Genomic DNA, 23,658 nt, shown 5'->3' with positions numbered 1-23,658 from the left:
GGGCTTAGTGCGGCTGTTGCCGAAGGGGCTGGGGCGCCGCGCGGGGGGTGAGGACGCGTGGGCTGTGGGGGGCCGGTGGGTGGTGAGCAGAGTGGCAGGGGCTGGGGAGTGGGCAGGCAGTGGGTGGATGGGGGGCAGTCGGTGTGTGTGGGGCGAGTGAACAGGGTTCTGGGGGTGCCAGGAGGTGGAGTGCAATCAGGGTGCTAGGGGAGCAAGCGGGTGGGTGGGGACAAGTGGGGTGCAGGGGGTGAGCAGGGTGCTGAGGCGCTAAGCTGGGTGCTTGAGGTGTAGTGTGAGCCCCCCCTGTGGAGGCAGAGCTGCTGGATTGCTCCCTTGGTTTGCAGCCTTGTGATGCTTTGTCTCGCAGGGCACTTCACGTCCTCGGAGGACCTGAACCTGCTGATAGCGAAGAACACCCGCCTCGAGATCTATGTGGTCACGGCAGAGGGGCTGCGGCCCGTCAAGGAGGTGGGCATGTATGGCAAGATTGCAGTCATGGAGCTCTTTCACCCAAAGGTGAGTGTGCTGCCTGGTGGTGGGGGTCGGGTATGGTGCTGGCTGGGGTGCCGAAGGGATGAGATTGTGGAATAAGGGGTGAAATTTGTTCTGATTCAGTGCCAGGAGTTTGGGTGGGTTTCCTTTTTACGGAGTTTTCCTGAAAGAATGTTGATGTTCCCTCTTTCTAGGGGGAGAGCAAGGACCTGCTGTTCATCCTGACAGCCAAATATAATGCCTGTATCCTTGAGTACAAGCAAAGTGGTGAGAGCATTGATATCATCACCCGAGCGCATGGCAACGTGCAGGTAAATTGGGTGGGCAATGCAGTAAAGGCTGGTGAGTTCCCTTTGTGAATGCTGGTTTTATTTTGGTGTTGGAATAAACAAACTATAATTACAAGTTTCTGCCTTGTGGAGCTCGCAACCTAAGCTCCTGATCCTGCAACTGACTGTGCCTGGTCTCTTACATTAGTATTCAGACAAAACCCTCCTCACCAGTTGTCAAGCCAAAGCACCTTTCATCTGTTTTCAAATATTGAGGTATAATTGGCAGCTGTGATGCAATGGATTGAGCACAAGACTGGATATCAGGAAATTTGGTCTGCCAGTAAGTTGCTGAGCGTGTCCTTGGCCAAGATGCTTTTCTGTGCCACAGTTTTGCCATCTGTAATGTGCTAAGAGCTCTACAGATGATACCTAGGTCTCAGTGTTTTTTATCTATAGATTTCAAAGCGCTTTATCATTATTCTCATTTTACTGATGGGGAAACTGAGGCACAGGGTGGTGACATGTCTGAGTCACCCAGGCAGACATGGGAATAGAACACAGGTCTTGTGTGTCCCTGTTCGGTGCTCTATCTACAAAGTCATGTTGCCTCTCTAGAAAAGAGACTGCTGAATGTTTGTGCTATAGGAAACTGACAGTCAAGTTATTGAGGCTGGCTGTTTTATCTTTGGAGAATGTCATGGCTCATAGGTGAAAAGGACATCCATTTTGGACATGGGATACCCAAGTCACCATTTGCTTGCTGGACAATATGCTAAAGCCTATTAAATGGATTGCAGGAAATTGACTTTGTCTTTTGACCTCACTGAGTGTTCTCTTGGTTCTTTGTTTGGGTCTCTTTTTGATGGTAGTCTCTTCTCTCCCAGGATCGCATTGGTCGGCCCTCAGAGACGGGTATAATTGGCATCATTGACCCTGAGTGTCGGATGATTGGATTGCGGCTCTATGATGGCCTCTTCAAGGTCATTCCTCTGGACCGGGACAACAAGGAGTTAAAGGCCTTTAACATCCGCCTGGAGGAGCTGCAGGTCATCGATGTCAAGTTCCTCTATGGCTGCCAGGCTCCTACCATCTGCTTTGTTTACCAGGTACCCTGGGTGGCTTCCTTGAGTTGTTCCTGAATAGAGGGTGTTGGAAATCATTGGGCAGGGCTGGTGTGAGTTAGAGTCCCTGAATGTCCTTGTAATTGTCCAAGTCATTTATGCTGTCCTGGAACCTATGCTAAGCAGCACTATGGTCTAGTGGTTAGAGCAAGAGGCTGGGAATCAGGACTCGACTGACCGACCAACTTAGGAAAAGCCACCTCACCTCTCTCTGTCTCACTTTTTCTGTCTATGCCACATGGGTATTAGCACTCCATGGGAGGTCAAAGCTTCCCTCTTTAGGAGCATTGAGATTCTTGGATGACTGGTGCTTTAGATGTGCCTATTTCTTATTAAATGGTTAGCAGAAATGTGTCTCAGCATGCATTGGATAGGTTGCGGAGAGCTCAGATTGGGTTTACAGGCTCTGGCTATTTCTTTATAAAAGGTGATGTTGGGCCCTGATCTGCCTCCTTCTCAGTGGTTGTGAAGAGTCAGTAAATCCTGTTCAGCTATAGGTTAAGGCTACTTTTAATTTCTGTAGGTGCCTCAAGCCTGTCTTACTGTTGGGATAGTCTCCCAAAGGCAACATTTCTGAGCACTGTTACATCTCCACTTACACATCTCAAAACAAACTCTGTGGGCTAGCTGGCTGGCTCAGAAAATTGGTGAGAGGACATGGAGTCCTTCGTCTTTACATTGCCAGTGCAAATCTAGCCCAGGCAGATAGACACTGACTGAAAGTAATTGCTGTCTGATGGCTTTTTGGTGCCTGTGTGAAATGAGTTTGGTGGCTTCAGTTTAGTTCTTAATGGCTTGATCACATACAAGTCATGAGCACAAGTAATAATGTAGCTTTTATAATGTGCATTTCATCAGTAGAGCTCCGCACTTTACAAAGGAGGTCAGAGGAGGTCAGTAACATTATTCCCATTTTACAGATGGCAAATCTGAGACACATAGGAGAGATGTGTCAAATTAAAGAAGTATGGGCTGGATGAGTGCACTGTAAGGTGGGTAGAAAGTTGGCTAGATTGTCGGGCTCAACGGGTAGTGGTCAATGGCTCCATGTCTAGTTGGCAGCCGGTGTCAAGTGGAGTGCCCCAGGAGTCGGTCCTGGGGCCGGTTTTGTTAAATATCTTCATAAATGATCTGGAGGATGGTGTGGATTGCACTCTCAGCAAATTTGCGGATGATACTAAACTGGGAGGAGTGGTAGATACGCTGGAGGGCAGGGATAGGATCCAGAGGGCCCTAGACAAATTAGAGGATTGGGCCAAAAGAAATCTGATGAGGTTCAATAAGGATAAGTGCAGGGTCCTGCACTCAGGACGGAAGAACCCAATGCACAGCTACAGACTAGGGACTGAATGGCTAGGCAGCAGTTCTGCGGAAAAGGACCTAGGGGTGACAGTGGACGAGAAGCTGGATATGAGTCAGCAGTGTGCCCTTGTTGCCAAGAAGGCCAGTGGCATTTTGGGATGTATAAGTAGGGGCATAGCGAGCAGATCGAGGGACGTGGTCGTCCCCCTCTATTTGACATTGGTGAGGCCTCATCTGGAGTACTGTGTCCAGTTTTGGGCCCCACACTGCAAGAAGGATGTGGATAAATTGGAGAGAGTCCAGCGAAGGGCAACAAAAATGATTAGGGGTCTGGAACACATGACTTATGAGGAGAGGCTGAGGGAACTGGGATTGTTCAGTCTGCAGAAGAGAAGACTGAGAGGGGATTTGATAGCTGCTTTCAACTACCTGAGAGGTGGTTCCAGAGAGGATGGTTCTAGACTGTCCTCAGTGGTAGAAGAGGACAGGACAAGGAGTAATGGTCTCAAGTTGCAGTGGGGGAGGTTTAGGTTGGATATTAGGAAAAACTTTTTCACTAGGAGGGTGGTGAAACACTGGAATGCGTTACCTAGGGAGGTGGTAGAATCTCCTTCCTTAGAAGTTTTTAAGGTCAGGCTTGACAAAGCCCTGGCTGGGATGATTTAATTGGGGATTGGTCCTGCTTTGAGCAGGGGGTTGGACTAGATGACCTCCTGAGGTCCCTTCCAACCCTGATATTCTATGATTCTGTGTGACATAGACTCCCTGTCTGTGTCAGAACTGGGAATGGAACTCATGTCTCCTGACTCCTAGTCCAGTGGTCTATCCGCTAGGCCACACTGTGATAATTGTTGGCAGTCTGAGCAGAGAGGCCAAGGTCTGAACAGACCAGGGAGCTGAGCTTCCCCCTCATCTTTAGCAATGATCTCCTCAGGGCATGTCCATGTAACCACAGTGATGTTGAACCCTTCCATCATGACATTTGCCTGTAATACTTTTATTATATCTGTGTTCCATAACATTTACACATGCTACAGCAATGGGGTTTGTGTAACCATTGCACCCAGTTTGAGATGTTTGTGGCTTCCTTAAAGCTAATAAGTATAAATAATGGCTTTTACACAACACTCTCTGAAGCGCAAATTACCCCGTGAGATAGGAAAGCGTTACCCCCGTGCTGGTGGGGAAACTGAGGCAGAGAGTGGCAGTGATTTGATCCAGGTCATAGAGTCCATGTCAGAGCCTTGGTAAGAACTCAGGAATTCCAGGGTTGTACTCAGAACGTCTCTGCTGCTTTGGTAGACAGAGGCACAAGGGGACTTTGGCTATTCATATAGTCAGTAGGAAAACAGGGCTTTGTTTCCACAGATCTAAGGGTTGTAAACATTTCTATTTAAGAGTGAAGCTATTAATGCCTTGTTTATAATAATCAAACCGTTCTGGTATAAGAAGGAAGGGTTGATTTGATTTGTGTCTGCCAACAAACACTTAATGCAGCGCAGTAAATTTTGCCCTTGCAGCAGAGTGAGATGTGCATTCTGTCTGACTCATTAATTCTTACATAAAACATTTGGTTTGTTTTGGTTGCTGTCGCTCTGAATTGTGTGCGTGTAGGCAGGGAGAGGTTTCCGAGTTTTTTTCATGTCTAATTCTCTCTAAAGTTATTAATCCTGATCAGAGAATTTGGACTGATCAGAATTGCAGTGCATGTTCTTAGATGTTGGTGGGTGTCCTTTTTTTTGTTTTGTTTTTAAATGCCAAAGGCAGATACCACAAATATGAATAAAATTCCATACAAAAGACTGTTGAGAAAACATACCAGTTGAAAGGACTCTAAATTGGTCCAGAAATCCCAGAGTTAAAATGCAATTTTACTCTGAAAAGCTACTGTAAAAACAGCAGCTTTACACTCAGATCTATTCCCCATTTCTATTCCTTGTAACTGCTTCTTGCTTTACTGATAAACTTAAGTTTTTACTGCTCTTTACTCTGATTAACACTGGTTTGCCAGCACAATCAGAAGAGAATCCAGCTCATAAGAACATAAGAATGGCCATACTGGGTCAGACCAAAGGTCCATCCAGCCCAGTATCCTGTCTACCGACAGTGGCCAATGCCAGGTGCCCCAGAGGGAGTGAACCTAACAGGTGGTGATCAAGTGGTCTCTCTCCTGCCATCCATCTCCACCCTCTGACAGAGGCTAGGGACACCATTCCTTACCCATCCTGGCTAATAGCCATTAATGGACTTAACTCCATTAATTTATCCAGTTCCCTTTTAAACCCTGTTATCATCCTAGCCTTCACAACCTCCTCAGGCAAGGAGTTCCACAGGTTGACTGTGCACTGAGTGACGAAGAACTTCCTTTTATTTGTTTTAAATCTGCTACCCATTAATTTCATTTGGAGGCCCCTAGGTCTTATATTATGGGAACAAGTAAATAACTTTTCCTTATTCACTTTCTCCACACCACTCATGTTTTTATATACCTCTATCATATCCCCCCCCTTAGTCTCCTTTTTCCACGCTGAAAAGTCCTGCCTCTTTAATCTCTCTTCATATGGGACCCATTCCAAACCCCTAATCATTTTAGTTGCCCTTTTCTGAACCTTTTCTAATGCCAGTATATCTTTTTTGAGATGAGGGGACCACATCTGTACGCAGTATTCAAGATGTGGGTGCACCATGGATTTATGTAAGGGCAATAAGATATTCTCCGTCTTATTCTCTGTCCCTTTTTTAATAATTCCTAATATCCTATTTGCTATTTTGACTGCTGCTGCACACTGCGTGGGTGTCTTCAGAGGACTATCCGCGATGACTCCAAGATCTTTCTTCTGATTAGTTGTAGCTAAATTAGCCCGCACATATTGTATGTATAGTTGGAGTTATTTTTTCCAATGTGCATTACTTTACGTTTATCCACATTAAAATTCATTTGCCATTTTGTTGCCCAATCACTTAGTTTTGTGAGATCTTTTTGAAGTTCTTCACAGTCTGCTTTGGTTTTAACTATCTTGAGCAGTTTAGTATCATCTGCAAACTTTGCCACTTCGCTGTTTACCCTTTCTCCAGATCATTTATGAATAAGTTGAATAGGATTGGTCCTAGACTGACCCTTGGGGAACACCACTAGTTACCCCTCTCCATTCTGAAAATTTACCATTTATTCCTACCCTTTGTTCCCTGTCTTTTAACCAGTTCTCAATCCATGAAAGGATCTTCCCTCTTATCCCATGACAACTTAATATATGTAAGAGCCTTTGGTGAGGGACCTTGTCAAAGGCTTTCTGGAAATCTAAGTACGCTATGTCCACGGGATCCCCCTTGTCCACATGTTTGTTGACCCCCTCAAAGAACTCTAACAGATTAGTAAGACATGACCTCCCTTTACAGAAACCATGTTGACTTTTGTGCAAGAATTTATGTTCTTCTATGTGTCTGACCATTTTATTCTTTACTGTTGTTTCAACTAATTTGCCCGGTACTGACGTTAGACTTACTGGTCTGTAATTGCCAGGATCACCTCTAGAGCCCTTCTTAAATATGGGTGTTACACTAGCTATCTTCCAGTCATTGGGTACAGTAACTGATTTAAAGGACAGGTTACAAACCATAGTTAATAGTTCCGCAATTTCACATTTGAGTTCTTTCAGGACTCTTGGGTGAATGCCATTTGGTCCTGGTGACTTGTTACTCTTAAGTTCCTCAATTAATTCCAAAACCTCCTCTAGTGACACTTCAATCTGTGACAATTCCTCAGATTTGTTACCTACAAAAGACGACGGCTCAGGTTTGGGAATCTCCCTAATATCCTCAGCCGTGAAGACTGAAGCAAAGAATTCATTTAGTTTCTCTGTGATTACTTTATCATCTTTAAGTGCTCCTTTTGTATCTCGATCGTCCAGGGACCCCACTGGTTGTTCAGCAGGCTTCCTGTTTCTGATGTACTTAAACATTTTGTTATTACCTTTTGAGTTTTTGGCTAGTTGTTCTTCAAACTCCTTTTTGGCTTTTCTTATTACATTTTTACATTTAATTTGGCAGTGCTAATGCTCCTTTCTATTTACCTCACTAGGATTTGACTTCCACTTTTTAAAAGATGCCTTTTTATCTCACTGCTTCTTTTACATGGTGGTTAAGCCACAGTGGCTCTTTTTTTGTCCTTTTACTGTGTTTTTTAATTTGGGGTATACATTTTAAGTTGACCCTCTATTATGGTGTCTTTGAAAAGTGTCCATTCAGCTTGCAGGGATTTCACTCTAGTCACTGTACCTTTTTAATTTCTGTTTAACTAACCTCCTCATTTTTGCATAGTTTCCCTTTCTGAAATTAAATGCCACAGTGTTGGGCTGTTAAGGTGTTCTTTCCACCACAGGAATGTTAAGCTCACGCTCCTTGAGTTAGAACATTGCCAACCAAGCGATTTAAGTTCCAACTGCATAATCTTTGTTTAAGTGTGAGCTGGAAAGAACCCAGCTTAACTTTGACTTTGCAGAGCAGGCAGTTAGTAAAAATCTTTTACTTAGAAACTGTTGATTGGATCTGAAAATTTCCAAGACACAGTACACACAGAGCCTAACAGTGTCCTTTAACAAAAAAAAGTAATTTTTCATAATAGAACCATGTTCGCAACCTTAATTCTGCTCTTTTGGGCACCTGCATCATTACAATACAGTCTGTAGTTCCTGGATCCCATACGGTTCCTAAAATAATAGTGCTGTATGGGTTTTCTGTAAGCTGGTAGTACAGAGCACTATTCTGTGTCTCAGACAAACATCAGTTCAGAAGAATCATTTCTGTGAAAAGTATTAGTATACTGTGCTTACACAATATACTGCAGAATAATAACTTTAAGTAATAGCAAGAGTTTATGTAACCTTCTACTCAGTGTGTTACATGACCCTCTCTGTGCCTGATCGGCAGGGGATATGAGTTTGTTACAGCTCCAGCTACAGAGCATGAATCTCTGGGTCAATTTTAGCTTTGGAGGTCCCTGGTTCAGTCTGCTTGGTGTGTCAGTCAACATGCTGGCTGTCACACTAGCTTGCATGTTTGCAGCAGAGTCCATGGGTAAATTGGATAATGGTCAGAGAGTGGGTCTGCTGAGACCACTGCTTTTTATGCTAGCCAGTATCGTCTCATCGTTACTGTGTGCTCTTCCATTTGTTGTATCCACCTGTTGTCTCTCAGATTGATATACTGTAACTCTTTGGGACAGGAGCTGTCTTATGTGTTTGTACAGCACCTAGCACGATAGACCGTTCCATGATTGGGGCCCCAGACACTACTGCAGTACAAATAATGGGTCATAAATATCATGAGAGAAAAGGCGACTTTTTTAAAAAGGCTGTCTGTAAAGAGAAGCTGTGACAAAGAAAATTGTGAACTATAACAAGACAGTCTGTATTATCATTGCCTTCTGGGCATGTCAAGTATTACAGCTCTAGAAGGTTCTGCATGCACATGCAGCTAAGGCTGTAGACTATTATATTGTATTTGAGAGAATTGGATAATATGACTAGGGCATTGCTTAAGCATTTCCACTCTAACATGGTATTGATTGTAGAGGGTCAGACTCTATCCTCCCTGCTGTTTTGCAGCCCCTAATCAGACATTGCAGCCCTGCAGCCTCCTTATTACTCTGCAAGTAATCTCATTGTGTTCATGATCAAACACACACTTCTGCTTGCCTGCTGCAGTGATTTCTGTTGCTTCTCTTTCTGCAGGATCCCCAGGGCCGCCATGTCAAAACGTACGAGGTATCCCTGCGAGAGAAGGAATTCAACAAGGGTCCCTGGAAACAGGAGAATGTAGAGGCCGAAGCGTCCATGGTAATTGCAGGTCGGTTCTTCCTTATAGAAGATCTTACCTACCACATCTTGCTTCAGTGGTGATGCTTCACCTTGTTACAGGTACTCTCTAACAAGGCTGTCTGCGTTCTCCCTTTCTGCAGTGCCCGAGCCCTTTGGAGGAGCTATCATCATTGGGCAAGAGTCAATCACCTACCACAATGGCGATAAATATCTGGCTATAGCTCCACCCATCATCAAGGTGAGAGAGTTTCTTTCTAGAATGCTGTTCCCTAGGGCCTTGGATACGGCTGCTCCTGGGGCCTGGATCCCTTGCACTTCAGTTTCCACCTTGTGCCTAGGTGCTGCATGTAGTAAGTTCTAAGGCTCACCTGTACTAAGGGGTCTCCAGGCTGGGATTTTAAACTGCTCTCTCACCCTCGCATATCTGTGGGATGGGACTCCTCTACTCCCAAGTGACAGTGTAGGGATGTGCCCTTTGGGTGCATGAATGGGTGTCTGGTACAGTTGTTGATCCCTGTCTTCGGGCACTCGAGGGATGTGTTCTGTGTTGAAGAAGGCGTGTGCCTGGTCCCCTTATAGCCAAATATGGGTGGGGCTGCTCTTTGCTTTGAGTGCCAGGGAGAATGCTGTAAAGCCAAAAGTCTGTTGGGGCTCTGGGGCTGCAGAGAAAGAAATACATTAGGTAGCAGAGTGAGGTTCGGGCATTGGCCCAAGCCAAAGCAGAGATGCAGCTGAAATGCTCACAGCAAAGGTAGGACCTGTAGCAGTGAAAGATCTGAAGCTTGAATACAACACTGAGTGTGAGAGAATGCTTGGTTTGGCAAGAGGGGAGCACAGGTGGGGTGTCTGAGCCAGCGGGTGTGATCCTAGTCAGAGGGGTATGATTCCTGGATGCAAGTTATACAGGAAGCATCAACTAGATCACAGAGGCAACAAGGGGAGTGAGTGTGTGTGTTAGACTGAAAGAAAAGCAGAGCTATGATCAGAAGATCATTTGAAGGCTGAGACAACAATGGGCTAGAATTGTGGAAATAGATCTTTGGGGAAATGGATACAGGCATCATGGCTTGAGTGGCTGACAGGCTGTCAGCTCAGGCTCTTTGGAGGCCCATGCTTTGATGTGTGCTGCATTAGTAAGAAAAGTAACATGCTGCCTGGGAGTCTCTCTGGGCCGTGTCCTGCGGACCTAGCACAGGCACATCTGCCCTTAAAGTCGATGGGAGATTTTGCTTGGATAAGGGCTGCAGGAGCATGCCATTAAATCCCAACCCAAATAGATGATGCCCAGCTTCTGGTCATGCTGTCACTCAGAAAACCACTTGCTCAGAGTCCTGAGACAAAGCTGGCATGCAGCTGTCTGGGCCCAAAACAGCATCGGGACAGTTCGTCTGCTGAAAGCACTCAGTCAGCGGAATGGGGGTTTTTGAGGGGGTCGCTCCTGAGCTGAGAATGGGCCTAAGGCGTTTCAGCCTGACCTGTAATTCCTGAGACAGTTCTGAGTAGTTGATAATGGGGAAGTTCCACCACAGACTCACATATAAGCACTGGCACAATATAATCAGTGTGGAGTCAAATCACTGTCCCAAGGAGCGAGCGGATTGCCACAATGGTCAGGGGAATTCACCACCTCACGCAGGATTGTACTGTTGGCCATGTGCGTTGTGGGCGTATTCACTCTTCTCTGCTACATCTGGCATTGGCGGCTGCTGGGAGCTGGGTACCAAGCTAGGGAGCCCAGTAACTCCAACCACTTTCTCTGCCTGCAGCAAAGTACAATCGTGTGCCACAACCGTGTGGATCCCAACGGATCCCGTTACCTCCTGGGGGATATGGAGGGCCGTCTCTTCATGCTGCTTCTGGAGAAGGAAGAGCAGATGGATGGCACAGTCAGCCTGAAGGACCTGCGTGTGGAGCTGCTTGGAGAGGTAGTGCTCTTCCCCCTTGCTGCTGTGCTATGTGTTGTCTCTGCCTAGGGAATTCATGAGCTGCAAGCACAGCTCAAGGGCTTAAATGGAGAGAAGCGAGTCTCCACTGTGACTGGGATGGGGTGGGGTTTAATTCTCTGCTATTTTCACAGCTCTGAACCCCCTGAGGCACCAGGATTTATGGGGAGTGACCAAGTGTGGGTCCTTTGCTAGCGTCCCCACCTTCAGGGTTTGCATTGTGGCTGGTGCTTCGGTCAGTCATTGAGGGGAGAATGTACTCTCTTTGGTGGTTCTCTAAAAGGATTTTATTTCAGGCTATGGATCTTAACCTCCTTCCAGGGGCTTTCCCATGGAGCTGGAGTTTGGGATTGGTGTTTGCAGGGTAGGGGCCCTGCTCTGGCCGGGGGCTTTCCAGTGGGCTTGAATTGTATATCTGCTACAGGCTTTTTTCCCCCTAACCTGCTGGTCCATCTGTCTCCTCGCCTAGACGTCCATTGCAGAGTGCCTGACCTACCTAGATAATGGTGTTGTCTTTGTCGGCTCTCGGCTTGGGGACTCCCAGCTTGTGAAGGTGAGAAGAAGTCCTCTCCTGATCTAGTTCTATCTGAAGCCACATTTGTTCACCTTTCCCCTCCCTGCTGGATCCCAAGAGGCGTGGATGGGTCAGGGGAGCCTCTGCCTTGCTTCCCAGGCCTCTCTTCTCTGTTTGCTGGAAGTTTGGTTCTGTTATTGACAACAGGTCGGGAAAAAAAAGAGGAGTACTTGTGGCAATTTAGAGACTAACAAATTAAGTTTGTTAATCTCTGAGGTGCCACGAGTACTCCTCGTTTTTTTTGCTGATACAGACTAACACGGGTACCACTCTGAAACAGGTTGAATAAACAGGCTCAGTCAGTATTTATGAATCAGATTATTAGTTACATATTGATACAGCACAGTACAGAATACAGAAAGGAGGGCTGTATATTACCAAACTGATCTGCAGAAATGTTCTTGATTCACTCCCAACTAACTCTCAAAACCTCAGCTCCTTATGTGCCTTGGGTCTTTACAAAGAGAGAGAAAGGAATTTCTTTTTCAACAGCCTAATTACTTGTGAAATATCCTTTATGGTATTTCAGTGTACATGATTTTATAAGTCCATAGGCGTTTTGAACCAAGTTGTTATTACAGAAAACATCTCTGACAACAAGCAAATCCTGATGAATTAAAAACATCTCAGTAGTTTATTATCTTATCAATCACAAAACACATCTGCAAGTATCCCTCGTCAGTCACAAGTGGTCTCTTTTCTTGGTTTCCTAGACATCTGATGACTTTTTCTGTGGGTTGACAGGATCACAGCAGGAGATTACACACATTCCATCACTTGGTCACACACTAAGGTTCAGCCTGTGTACAGAGTACATTTAGGTGTATAGATACAGAACACCAGCACTTTGATTCATGCCCCACAGTGTTCTGGGACTTACGTACAAAGCGTTATGGGAGTTTCATATCTGCTAGCAACTCTGGGTGCTCCCTGCATTTACTTTGGGAGCTAATGACTTTGTGTTCACAGCTCAGCGTGGACAGCAATGAACAAGGCTCCTACGTAGTGGCCATGGAAACCTTCACCAACCTGGGCCCCATCGTGGACATGTGTGTGGTGGATCTGGAGAGACAGGGTCAAGGGCAGGTAATATTGGCTCTGCCTTCCCTTTGTCGGTGCTGAGTGCGTCTACTCCAGATGGGGCGTGCCCAGTGCAAAGGGGGGATAGACTGTGCTCCATGCTGGGCATCCAAGCTGCCCTCATCTGAGCTACTACACAAGGAGATGCTGGAAGGGAGGATAGGTAGTGCTTGTGGGGTATTCTGTGTTAGGAGCAGCGAATGGTGGTGCTTTGAGATCCATTGCGGGAAGGAGCTGTGAGTGCATAGCAGGAGTCTTAGGGTGGCTGCTTCCCAGGGATCCCTTCTCACAAGGGAAGATTAGAGGAAAGTTAATGGGTACCTCCTCTTTCTAGCTGGTCACGTGCTCTGGCGCCTTTAAGGAGGGCTCCCTGAGGATCATCCGGAATGGGATTGGGATTCACGAACACGCCAGCATCGACCTGCCAGGGATTAAAGGTACATAAATCCATCGGGAGCGTAGAGCATACATGACAGCCTTCAGCTCTGTCAGCCTGTTCTACAAATCCATGTGGTTGTGACCCACAGCTTCAGAGGAGACTGGGAGACGTGTCCTGCATGCTGGCTGGGCAGGGTGTGGGGTGTGTCAAGGGGCATCTCCCTAAGCTTTTTGCTGAGATGTTTACTCTGAGTAATATTGGGCTCTTTCCTTGTGCAGGCCTATGGCCCCTGAGGTCCGATTCACACCGTGAAACTGACAACACCTTGGTGCTATCCTTTGTGGGTCAGACCAGGTAAGGCTCTGGGGTTAATGCTGGGGCAGGCTCTGGGCTTTGCGCTCTGCACCCAGTTAATGAGTTCTTTCTCTCTTGTAGGGTTCTGATGTTAAACGGGGAGGAAGTGGAGGAAACTGAGTTGACAGGATTCGTAGATGATCAGCAAACCTTCTTCTGTGGCAATGTGGCCCATCAGCAACTGATCCAGGTACTGGTGAGGCCAGTGGGAGAGGAGGGGACTTCTGGCTGGAATGGAAAGGGCTGTGAGGTATCATGGGAGGAGGCCTAGACAATGTGCTCCCAGTAACAGGGATGGTGGCAGCGTTTCACCTGGGCTGAGTGTCATTGACGGTGAGTGTGCCCTGCATCTGAGCTGAAGTGTTTCCCGCTCCTCCAGATCACCTCTGCCTCCGTGCGGCTGGTCACTCAGGAGCCCAAAGCCCTGGTGAGTGAATGGAAAGAGCCCAAGGGGAAGAACATCAGCGTGGCTTCCTGTAACAGCAGCCAGGTGGTAGTGGCTGTGGGGCGAGCACTCTACTACCTGGAGATCCAGCCCCAGGAGCTCAGGCAAATAAGGTGAGTGTGATCCCCTTGTGTCGTTCCTCTGGCCCCCAGCCTGGTTACTGACCTGTCCATTTCCTTCCTGCCTGCCTGCTAGCTGCACAGAGATGGAGCATGAGGTGGCCTGCCTGGACATCACCCCACTGGGGGACTCTAATGGCATGTCCCCTCTGTGTGCCATCGGCCTCTGGACTGACATTTCGGCCCGCATCCTAAAGCTGCCCTCGTTTGAGCTGCTGCACAAGGAGATGCTGGGAGGAGGTAGGCACTGTTTGTGGGGCATTCTGTACTGGGAGCAGTGAACAAAGCTATGTGTGTCACTTAATGAGGCCTTCTCTTTTTTCCCAACCCCTGCAGAGATCATTCCCCGCTCCATTCTGATGACCACCTTTGAGAGCAGCCACTATCTTCTCTGTGCCCTTGGAGACGGGGCTCTCTTCTACTTTGGGCTCAGCATTGAGACAGGTGAGTGCATGGCCCTTCCTAGTCTGGCTTTTGACGGGGACGAGACTGATCAGATGCCCTTCCGAATCCTCTCTCTGATCCCAAGTGGGCTGGCCTGTGATGATGATGGCCCCTCCCTGCTCCATCCTGGTCAGGCCACACCCCGACAGGACAGGGATCTCACCCATTTGTAATAACCCTGACATCCCTTGGGAATCTGACAGGCAGCTTCTGTTCAGATACTCAATATAATCAGGATTCCTGCTACAGGAGGAGGATCACCCCTTGCCTGCTTTTCAAGGAAGGGCTACTCTTCCCTCTCCTGGAGGGGACATGAGGTGGCTCTTTGTGTGAAACGCTTTGACAGCCACCCTCTGCTAACTGCATGGTGTCTCTGGCCTCCATGTGGGCCCCTTCTAGCCAGTGTGCCTCGCGGCTTGATCCAAAAGCTCCCATCTCCTTTGGTTGGGCAGCTCCTAACACTGCTGCTCCCTTACTATAGGTTTGCTGAGTGACCGTAAGAAAGTGACGCTGGGCACCCAGCCCACCGTCCTGAGAACGTTCCGTTCGCTCTCCACCACCAATGTCTTTGCTTGCTCTGACCGCCCCACTGTGATCTACAGCAGTAACCACAAGCTGGTCTTCTCCAATGTCAACCTCAAGGAGGTGAACTACATGTGCCCCCTCAACTCAGATGGCTACCCCGACAGGTGAGCACGCTCACCCCATGCCAGAGGGGAGGGGCTTCTGGACTCTGCACTGGCCCAAGTGAGGTAAGGAGCAGCATGGCTGGAGGGTTCCCAGCTGCATCCTTCTACCTGATCTGTTGTTGAAAGGGCACAACACCCCCACGTGCATTCCCTGCTCAGGCCTGGCTGACAAGAAGGTGGAAGGTGACGGCATGTTCAGTGAGCAGTATACTCACAGGCCAGCTTGCAGCTGCATGGAGAATGGGAAAGGGAAACCCTCCTCCAAATGCGATCAGACACGCTCCTTTTCCTCACACATAACAGTCCAGCTCTTTTGCTGCCCTGATGGTGTTGAATGAGAAGACACTTGCCATTGCTTACTTTGTCTCTCCCTGGGTTCTTCCGCCCAGGCTGGGTCCCAGTAACCCTTAGTCAGGAGATCAGTGCTGTGTTAGTCTAGCTGTTCTCCCAGCATCCTAGCTATGCAGAGCCCTGGAGTCAGTGGCTTCCTCTCTGGGCACCTGGTTTACAAGCCTGATCAATGACAGTCTCCTTTCTTTACAGTCTGGCATTGGCCAACAACAGCACTCTGACAATCGGCACCATCGACGAGATCCAGAAGCTGCACATCCGCACGGTTCCCCTCTACGAGTCGCCCAGGTGAGCAGTGGGGTGTTAGGGTTTCTGGGTCTGCGCCATGTGTGTGATTGGGGAAGGACGATGGCATGGCTCATCACTCTTCAAAGAGGAGCCGCCCCACCTTTCCACTGGTGTGTGGAAGTGGTGAGATGGACGAATCAATGAGATTGGTGGCTGGCATTCTGAGAGGAGCCTGGGGGCTGTAGTAAGGAGATGTCTGGGAATTGAGCAGTTTAACAGCCTAGTGTCCCAGGAGCCTCTGTGTTTTCCTTAGCCTCAGACGTGCTCTCTCCCCTCCCGCTGAGGGGTCCTTGCTCACACGGCTTGTTCTGTTTATCCTGCAGGAAAATCTGCTACCAGGAGGTGTCTCAGTGCTTTGGCGTACTTTCGAGTCGCATTGAGGTGCAGGATGCCAGTGGGGGCACCACTGCACTGAGACCCAGTGCCAGCACCCAGGTGAGAGGAAGCTCTGGGAAGGCATGTGGGCTCGGGAGCTGGGCCACTGGATTAGCGGCTGTTGGAAACATGACTCTTCGAGCCAAATGGTGATACATATTTTCCTTGACCATCTTGTCATCCCAAGGTTGAGTATGTGGACTCCACTGCCCTACCCCATGGCAGTCTGGGCAGGAGGGACGGTGGGAAAGAGGGAGGGTGGGACTCTAGTTTTAGACTCTTGAATCTTTTTATCTCTAGCAGACTCTGCGGCTTCCCCTGTCACATGTTCCCCTTTTCTCTCATCCCAGAGCCCCAGATCTCCTTTGTTTCCCTGGGTCTTACCATTCAGATTGCTCATTAGATGGGATTGCTGATCCATCCTAGGCTGTTTCCTTCTCTCCATGGCTGAGACAAAAGTCCTCTCAGAAGCTGCCATGGAAACTTCCGTCTCATCATTCTGTGCCTTTCTTAAAGATCTCTGAGGGGGAGTCCAATGTGCTCATGTGCCCCTGAGCAGCTGTGTCTGGATTTTCCCATGGGAAGAAATGTTCCCCCCACATCGGTGACCCATTTGGCCAAGGGGCTTGTCTGGGATCTCATTCATCTTCTTACCCCTACTCTGCATTTCCAGCTTTCTTTCTCGTTCAGCCTTTCTGCTCTCCCAGTGTGCTAGGCCACTGCGAGTAGCTTGAGGGTGTGATCACTCTCTCTGTCCCAGGCCCTGTCCAGCAGCGTCAGCTCCAGCAAGCTGTTTTCCAGCAGTACTGCCCCACACGAGACATCCTTCGGAGAGGAGGTGGAGGTGCACAATCTACTCATCATAGACCAGCACACCTTTGAAGGTACCAACCCCAACCACTCCCTTCTTCCTGCCCCAGGAGGGGGCTCAGCTTACCTGCTGAACACTTTCCCTTGCAATGCACATGCAGCAAATGGGCATGGATGAGACCAGCAGCTCTGTGAAAAAGAGGCTTTATAAGAAGGAAAGGCAAAGGGATGGGGACTCCTGGAGGAGGGTTGGGTGTAAGGCCGAGGGGGTTATACTGAGCGGAAGCACAGACTGGCAAAGAGGGGGTCTCTAGGGAAGTTCTTGGCTCTGTGACTTGGGCACATCGAGCAGGCTCTTAGTTCCTTTTGATAAGCTGGTCCAGTAGCGTGGGAGGGGAGAGGGCTCTTAGCCACAATCCAATTGCTTTTCTCTTTTCTACACCCAGTGCTCCACGCTCACCAGTTCCTGCAGAATGAATACGCCCTAAGCCTGGTCTCCTGCAAGCTGGGCAAGGACCCCAACACTTACTTCATTGTGGGCACGGCCATGGTGTATCCCGAGGAGGCTGAGCCCAAACAGGGTCGCATTGTAGTCTTCCACTACTCAGATGGTAAGAGGGAGAAGGCTGAATTCCTGTACGGGGTCCCTCTCCTGGCAGAACTCCAATCATCCAAGGGAGGTCACCCCCTAAATCCAGATGATTGGGAATGGACATCACTGCAACAGGCACCTTGGCTTCCCTCACAGACCTGCTGACAGATGGTTGCCAGCTGTCCATGAGAAAGCTTGTGCCCCCAGGCTCTTCTGCTGCTTGGGAGCTTTTGCTCTGCTGTGAACCAACCTCCAAATTATGGTACTTTTCCCATCTCCCATTAGGATACCATAATCCTTCACCCTAACTTCCTTCCAGAGCTGGAGTCTGATTCCCATGGTCTTTCCAGTCTTACCTCTCACATCCTTCTGCTACTGTCACTGGGCCAGCAGCTGCCCACCGACTGGCTGAGAAATGGACTTAGCCTTTCTAGGGAGAGAACAGACTTGAGTAGAGCATCTTGTTTGGGTTCCACAGAGGGTCTTGTAGCTGCTCTTGGGGGGCACAGAGGGTAACCAAAGAGTCTGTTGGTGTGTTCCAGGGAAACTGCAGAGTCTGGCCGAGAAGGAAGTGAAAGGGGCTGTGTATTCCATGGTGGAGTTCAACGGCAAGCTCCTAGCCAGCATCAACAGCACGGTAAGGCTCTTGCAAGGCGCTGGATATCCCAGGGAAGAGTTTTCTCCAGAGTTGGGAGGCGGCTCAGCCACAAGATTGAAAGAGCTACTGTGCTCTGGTGCGCTGGGCTGCTATGTCCCTCTAGTTTTTCTGTGCTGGCCCTGGCTCACATGTCTGTTCCCTCAGGTGCGTCTGTATGAGTGGACGGCAGAGAAGGAATTGCGCACAGAGTGTAACCATTACAATAACATCATGGCTCTCTACGTGAAGACCAAGGGAGACTTCATCCTGGTTGGGGATCTGATGCGCTCCGTTCTGCTTCTTGCCTACAAGCCCATGGAGGGTAACTTTGAGGAGGTATCAATACTCTTTTACCCAGGGTGATCCTAGGGTGGTGGGGGAGGTCTCGATCCTGTGGTACAGCAAGGAGCTTTCAGGAAAGGGAGAGCAGCTTGTGGGGTGAGGAGAGGGCAGTTTGGCCAGAGGAGAGCCAACAGAGCTGGGCTTCCCATTCTTATGGACACTGCGCCTCAAAAAGGATCTACTGAAGCCAGCCCTCAGAGTAGCTGCCGTGTTAATCTGTATTCGCAAAAAGAAAAGGAGTACTTAGTCTCTAAGGTGCCACAAGTACTCCATTTCTTCTTGAAGCTAGCCTGTGGCAGATCTCTGTGGGCTCCTGTGGGACAGGCTGCTGGGCGATCTGGTTCAGTGTCACAGGCCTTGAGGAAAGGATGCTTTGTGTGATATCTGGTGCCTGCCATGGGGCTGGGAGGTGGGTTGTCCTGGCTTCCTGTGGTGGGATCCAGGATGGGTAGTACAAGGTGTCCTGATGAGAGACCAGCCCCCCTCACAAGCAACATGGGTAGTCCTGCCAGGATCCTTGTTACGTTCTCGGGGTAGGGAATGTACTGGTGGAGTAGCTGGCTCTCTGGTGTAGTCCTTCCAGGGATCAGCCTGCTTTTCCATCCAAAGGCCCCACCTTCCTGGGCTCCTCCAGAAAGAGCCACTTTTGCATGAAACTGGCACAGAGTCCCTCTCCTGGGGAGATGGGATTGTGATCCCATCAACTGGAGTTTGTGCTGTGCTGCTGCTCCGCCAAGTGGCCTTGTGAACATGCAAACCTCCTTCCTCTAGCTCTGACATGGGCTGGCGCTTCCTCCTTCCACCTGACTTCATTCCTGGGCTCAGAGGGCTGGGTGGGATCCCTCCATGCCATTGTAACCTTGGCGTTGGGTGGGGCAGGGTGGCTCCATGCAGATATCACCTTGGGGGCTCACAGCAGGGCCTGATCTCCCCTGGTGTGTGTCATCCTCTTTAAGATTGCTCGAGACTTCAACCCAAACTGGATGAGTGCCGTGGAGATCTTGGATGATGACAACTTCCTGGGAGCAGAGAATGCTTTTAACCTGTTTGTGTGCCAGAAGGACAGGTAAGCTGGCTCTGGGCATGATGCATTGCCTGGTGGTGGTGGTGTGGTACATCCTATCATTCCCTCCCTTTACAGGTGGGTGTTAGCTGGCAGGACCTGCCTCTCTTCTGTGTGTGGAATGTGGCTGTGGGGAGGTGCATTTGTTAGCTCAGAGTACTGGGATGGGGAGTGTGCTTGTGTGCAGGGGGAGATGTCTCTGTGGTGCCTCTGGTCTGTGTTCTTACCCCATTGCCTACCAGGGTCCTTGTATTTCAGTGCTGCCACGACCGATGAGGAGCGCCAGCACTTGCAGGAAGTGGGGCTGTTCCACCTGGGGGAGTTTGTCAACGTGTTCTGCCACGGCTCCCTGGTCATGCAGAACCTGGGCGAGACGTCCACACCGACGCAGGGCTCGGTGCTCTTTGGCACGGTCAACGGAATGATCGGTAAGGGGAGAGCTCCTTGGCTGCCTCTCACCCTGCTGCTAGGGCCTGTTGTGTGGGGATCTCAGATCCTGGAGGAGCACTAACATGGGCCTTGAAAAGAAGCTGCCAAAGTGGATTCAATAGCAGAGCCCTCCTGGAGCTATTAGTTGGGCTGGGCAGATTGGTTTTTGCTGAAAAATTTAAAATATTTGCACAGTGTCTGCTTTCATCAGCAAACTTTGATTTTTTGGGGGCAATCAAAATACTTCTGCTAAAAATATATATATATATATATATATATATATATATATATATTTAGAAATGCTGCTGCGGTGCTTCATGTGAGATGTAGTTGTTCCAACTCGCTTTCCTTGGCTGGGCTCCCCAGCCTGCCTACATGTCCCATGATGTGCTGCCATCCCTCTCCAAGAGGGGGACACTGTGGTGCATCATGGGAGATGTAGTCCCATCAGGGAGCCCAGCCTACGTGGAATGGGAGCATAAGGTACCTGAACCACAGCTCCTGAGAGACACCAGCTTTTCTGGATTTTAATCTTTTCACTTTTGAATTTTTGCTGAAAAATGAAGTTTTCTGTGGAAAATATGAAAGAAAGTGATTTTTTTTCCCCTTCCATTTAAATTTCCTGGGTGGGGGGATCACTTGTGACCATCTCTACCCATTAACTGCCAGGCAAGAGCCTGCCATTCCCAGCCTGCTGGAATCTGCAACAGTGTGGCCCAAAGGTTGCCAGGAAACTGCTTCATCCAGCCCTGCCCCTCATTGCCCTCTCCTCTCTTGCAGGGCTGGTGACATCGCTGTCGGAAAGCTGGTACAACCTCCTGCTGGATATGCAGAACAGACTCAATAAAGTCATCAAGAGTGTGGGCAAGATCGAGCACTCCTTATATCCTTCCCCGTCCTCCCGTTCTGTGCTGCCTTCTCTAGCAGATCTAGGAGCTTAGCAATGAAGGTGCCTTTTACAGTGGCAGTCACCTAAACCGTGACTGTTAGGCTGTGCCATGAGTGGGATAGAGGCTGACACAGCGAATGCTAGAACGCTGACACATGAATTGATGAGCCAAAGCCTAGAGTGACTTTCAGGAGCCTGGGTGGTGGGAGAATTTATGGAAGTTCACCAGATCTTTGTGTTACTGTGACCCACTGTGGTGAGCTCTGATCACTTGGACATGGTGTCTCTGGCACTTCACATGTATAGTAGGCAGGCAGAGCTTTGGCACCTATACACTAGGGCAGTGGTCACCAACCCATCGATTGCGATCGACTGGTTGATCCTGGAGCCTTAGCCAGTCATTTGCGACCTCCAGGCTGCTAAAAGTCCAGCGGTGCAGTGGGGCTTAGAGGCTGCTTGCCTGCTATGGTCCCATGCTGCTCCGGGAAGCAGCTGGCTGCTGGCATGTCTCTGCGGTCCCTGGGGGAGGGGTGTGGGGAGGTGGCTTTGCGCGCTGTCCCCACCCCCAGCATCGTCCCCGGCCAATGGGAGCTGCAGCGGTGGTGCTTGCAGGTGCAGGTAGCGCATGGAGATCCACTGCCCTCCTCCCCCCCAGGGGCTGCATGCAGAGATGTCCCAGCAGCCAGCTGCTTCTGGGAGCAGCATGGGGCTACGGTGGGCAGGCAGCCTGCCTGAGCCCTGATACGCTGCTAACTGGGAGCTGCCTGTGGTAAGCGCCTCCGGGCCAGACCCTGCACCTCACACCCCCGCCTGCACCCCAGCCCAGAGCTCCCTCCCAGACCCCGCACCCCAGCCCAGAGCTCCCTCCTGCACCTAAACTCCCCACAAGAGACCCCAACCCCCTGCCCCAGCCTGGAGCCCCCTCCTGCACCCAAATCCCCCCAAGAGCCCATTCTCCCACCCCCTCCTGCATCCAAACCCACTGCCCCAGGCTCAGCCAATGCACACCCCACAGTTGAGAATGTTGCACTGATTTGTGACAATCCCTGAAGAATTTTCGATCTATAAACCACAAATGACACTAATAATAAGTAAAACTCATGAAATGTTCAGTGGATTCTATGAGATTAGGTGCAGTGTGATCACATGACCCCTGCACCCAAACACCCTCCCAGAGCTTAGACCCCTCACTCCTGCACCCCAACTCCCTGCCCCAGGCTCAGCCCAGAGCCCTCTCCCACACTCCGAGCCCCTCGGCCCCAGCCCAGAGCCCGCAGCCCCTGCCCCAGCCAAGTGAAAGTGAGTGAGGGTAGGGGGAATGGAGTGAGCAGGGCGGAGCCTTGGGGAAGGGAAGGGGCCTCAGGGAAGGGGCGAGGTAGATCCTGGGTTGATCTTAAGTTCAAAAAGTGATCTTGTGCGTAAAAACGGTTGGAGGCCACTGCCCTAGGGGACTCTACCGGTGGGTGGGGGAATTTTTTGAGCTGCTTTGCAGAGTAGCAGGATGAATCGGGCATTCTGTTGTATTGCAGTCGGGGTCAGGGACTCCATTGGGCTTGGCACACAGTCCTTGGCCCAGAAAGCTCACTGTCTGTCTATCTCTCTGAAATACTGGGCCATGATTTAAATCAAATGCTGCACTGGTCGTGGATGTCGCATGTATGTGTGGGAAATGGGGCAGTGTGTGTCCTACGAAGCTGCTCTGCATGCCTGGGGGTGGAGTTCTGTTCTGAGTGGTGTTTAAGGGAGTTTGAGGATGGTGCAGTTTAAGTGGGTTTTGCTCCTTGATTCTTGCTTCCACCTGGAGATCATTTCACACTGAGCGCAAGACGGAGCCAGCCACAGGGTTCATTGACGGTGACTTGATTGAAAGCTTCCTGGACATCAGCCGGCCCAAAATGCAGGAGGTGGTAGCAAACCTACAGGTGAGATGGGGTTTGGGTGTGAGAATCGGTGAGCAGCAGAGGATCTTGGGAAACTGATCTCTGGCACTAATCTTTTGAATGGCACTTCTTAACCGTGGTTCATGCAGGGGTGCTTCTGTAGGAGCTCTGTTCCTCCTCTCCCCCCAAGTCATGCTGCTGTAACACATCTGTCCCTTGTTGCAGATTGACGATGGCAGTGGCATGAAGAGAGAGGCCACCGTGGACGACCTGATAAAGATCGTGGAGGAGCTGACCCGGATCCATTAATAGGATTCGGACTCATCTCCTAGCATTTTCCTCCATGGTAGAATATGGAGTCTTTTCTCACCTGCAGCCAGGGGGTCCCCTAGCCAGTTGCACTATGACATCAGAGGCTGCTGTTATCTTTCCGGGTGGAAGGGGAGAACCTCTGAACTGAAGCCATCTCGCTAGGGACTCGGGGATGTGATTTTTGGCTGGGCATCCTGTTGTTTCCTGCTTGGGTTCACCAATCCTGTGGACCTCGGCTCCCAACCCAGGACTGGTCATGGCCGATTGCTCCTATTGGGTAACTGCCAGCGCTTGGCTGAAGGGTCACCCCTTGCCTGGACTTCCCCCTTGACTCACTTGTTCACTGTTGTCTTTAGTATCTTTTTATTTGATTTTTCTTTGATTCAGTGTGTTTTGAAGTGGAAGTCTCCTGCACCCCCTTCTGCCTCTGTAATGAGGATGGGCTGGAGGCTCTTCTCTGGTGCTGGGAAGATGGGGGAGATACCTTGCTGGCTTGGGGAGATGCCTGTTTGTCTGGGTGGTGAAGCTCAAAGGGTAGAGAAGGTCTCTCTCTCTCTCCACAGGATTTGTGGTGTGCTCAGGGAGGAAAGGTCGGGAAAGTGAAATATCTGTGGTTTGGTTTCTGAGTTTTACCAAATAAAGTAAGAGTCCAAGAGGAAA

The 23,658-nt window shown here is 49.6% G+C and overlaps 1 protein-coding gene across 1 annotated transcript in view; it reads left to right on the top strand.

The window, feature by feature from the left end:
- The window catches only part of DDB1 (damage specific DNA binding protein 1), a 24,028-nt gene extending 370 nt beyond the window's left edge, over window positions 1-23,658 (top strand). The window contains exons 2-27 of the mRNA XM_077820894.1: window positions 368-516; window positions 687-803; window positions 1,649-1,870; window positions 8,917-9,031; window positions 9,144-9,241; window positions 10,770-10,928; window positions 11,416-11,499; window positions 12,490-12,606; window positions 12,935-13,037; window positions 13,258-13,333; window positions 13,415-13,523; window positions 13,713-13,891; window positions 13,974-14,137; window positions 14,234-14,341; window positions 14,823-15,030; window positions 15,574-15,669; window positions 15,993-16,104; window positions 16,805-16,928; window positions 17,301-17,465; window positions 17,989-18,083; window positions 18,249-18,419; window positions 19,382-19,491; window positions 19,747-19,916; window positions 20,698-20,800; window positions 22,605-22,728; window positions 22,912-23,658. Of these exons, the coding sequence (XP_077677020.1) occupies window positions 368-516; window positions 687-803; window positions 1,649-1,870; window positions 8,917-9,031; window positions 9,144-9,241; window positions 10,770-10,928; window positions 11,416-11,499; window positions 12,490-12,606; window positions 12,935-13,037; window positions 13,258-13,333; window positions 13,415-13,523; window positions 13,713-13,891; window positions 13,974-14,137; window positions 14,234-14,341; window positions 14,823-15,030; window positions 15,574-15,669; window positions 15,993-16,104; window positions 16,805-16,928; window positions 17,301-17,465; window positions 17,989-18,083; window positions 18,249-18,419; window positions 19,382-19,491; window positions 19,747-19,916; window positions 20,698-20,800; window positions 22,605-22,728; window positions 22,912-22,995 (3,362 nt within the window). The 3' untranslated portion in view covers window positions 22,996-23,658. The remainder of the gene's footprint in view (window positions 1-367; window positions 517-686; window positions 804-1,648; window positions 1,871-8,916; window positions 9,032-9,143; window positions 9,242-10,769; window positions 10,929-11,415; window positions 11,500-12,489; window positions 12,607-12,934; window positions 13,038-13,257; window positions 13,334-13,414; window positions 13,524-13,712; window positions 13,892-13,973; window positions 14,138-14,233; window positions 14,342-14,822; window positions 15,031-15,573; window positions 15,670-15,992; window positions 16,105-16,804; window positions 16,929-17,300; window positions 17,466-17,988; window positions 18,084-18,248; window positions 18,420-19,381; window positions 19,492-19,746; window positions 19,917-20,697; window positions 20,801-22,604; window positions 22,729-22,911) is intronic.

This window comes from Eretmochelys imbricata, chromosome 6, assembly GCF_965152235.1.
Source record: "Eretmochelys imbricata isolate rEreImb1 chromosome 6, rEreImb1.hap1, whole genome shotgun sequence".
In the NCBI taxonomy this organism is placed as follows: domain Eukaryota; kingdom Metazoa; phylum Chordata; order Testudines; family Cheloniidae; genus Eretmochelys; species Eretmochelys imbricata.
The sequence above is the reverse complement of the archived record's forward strand: the minus strand, read 5'-3'. Positions and strand labels throughout refer to the sequence as shown.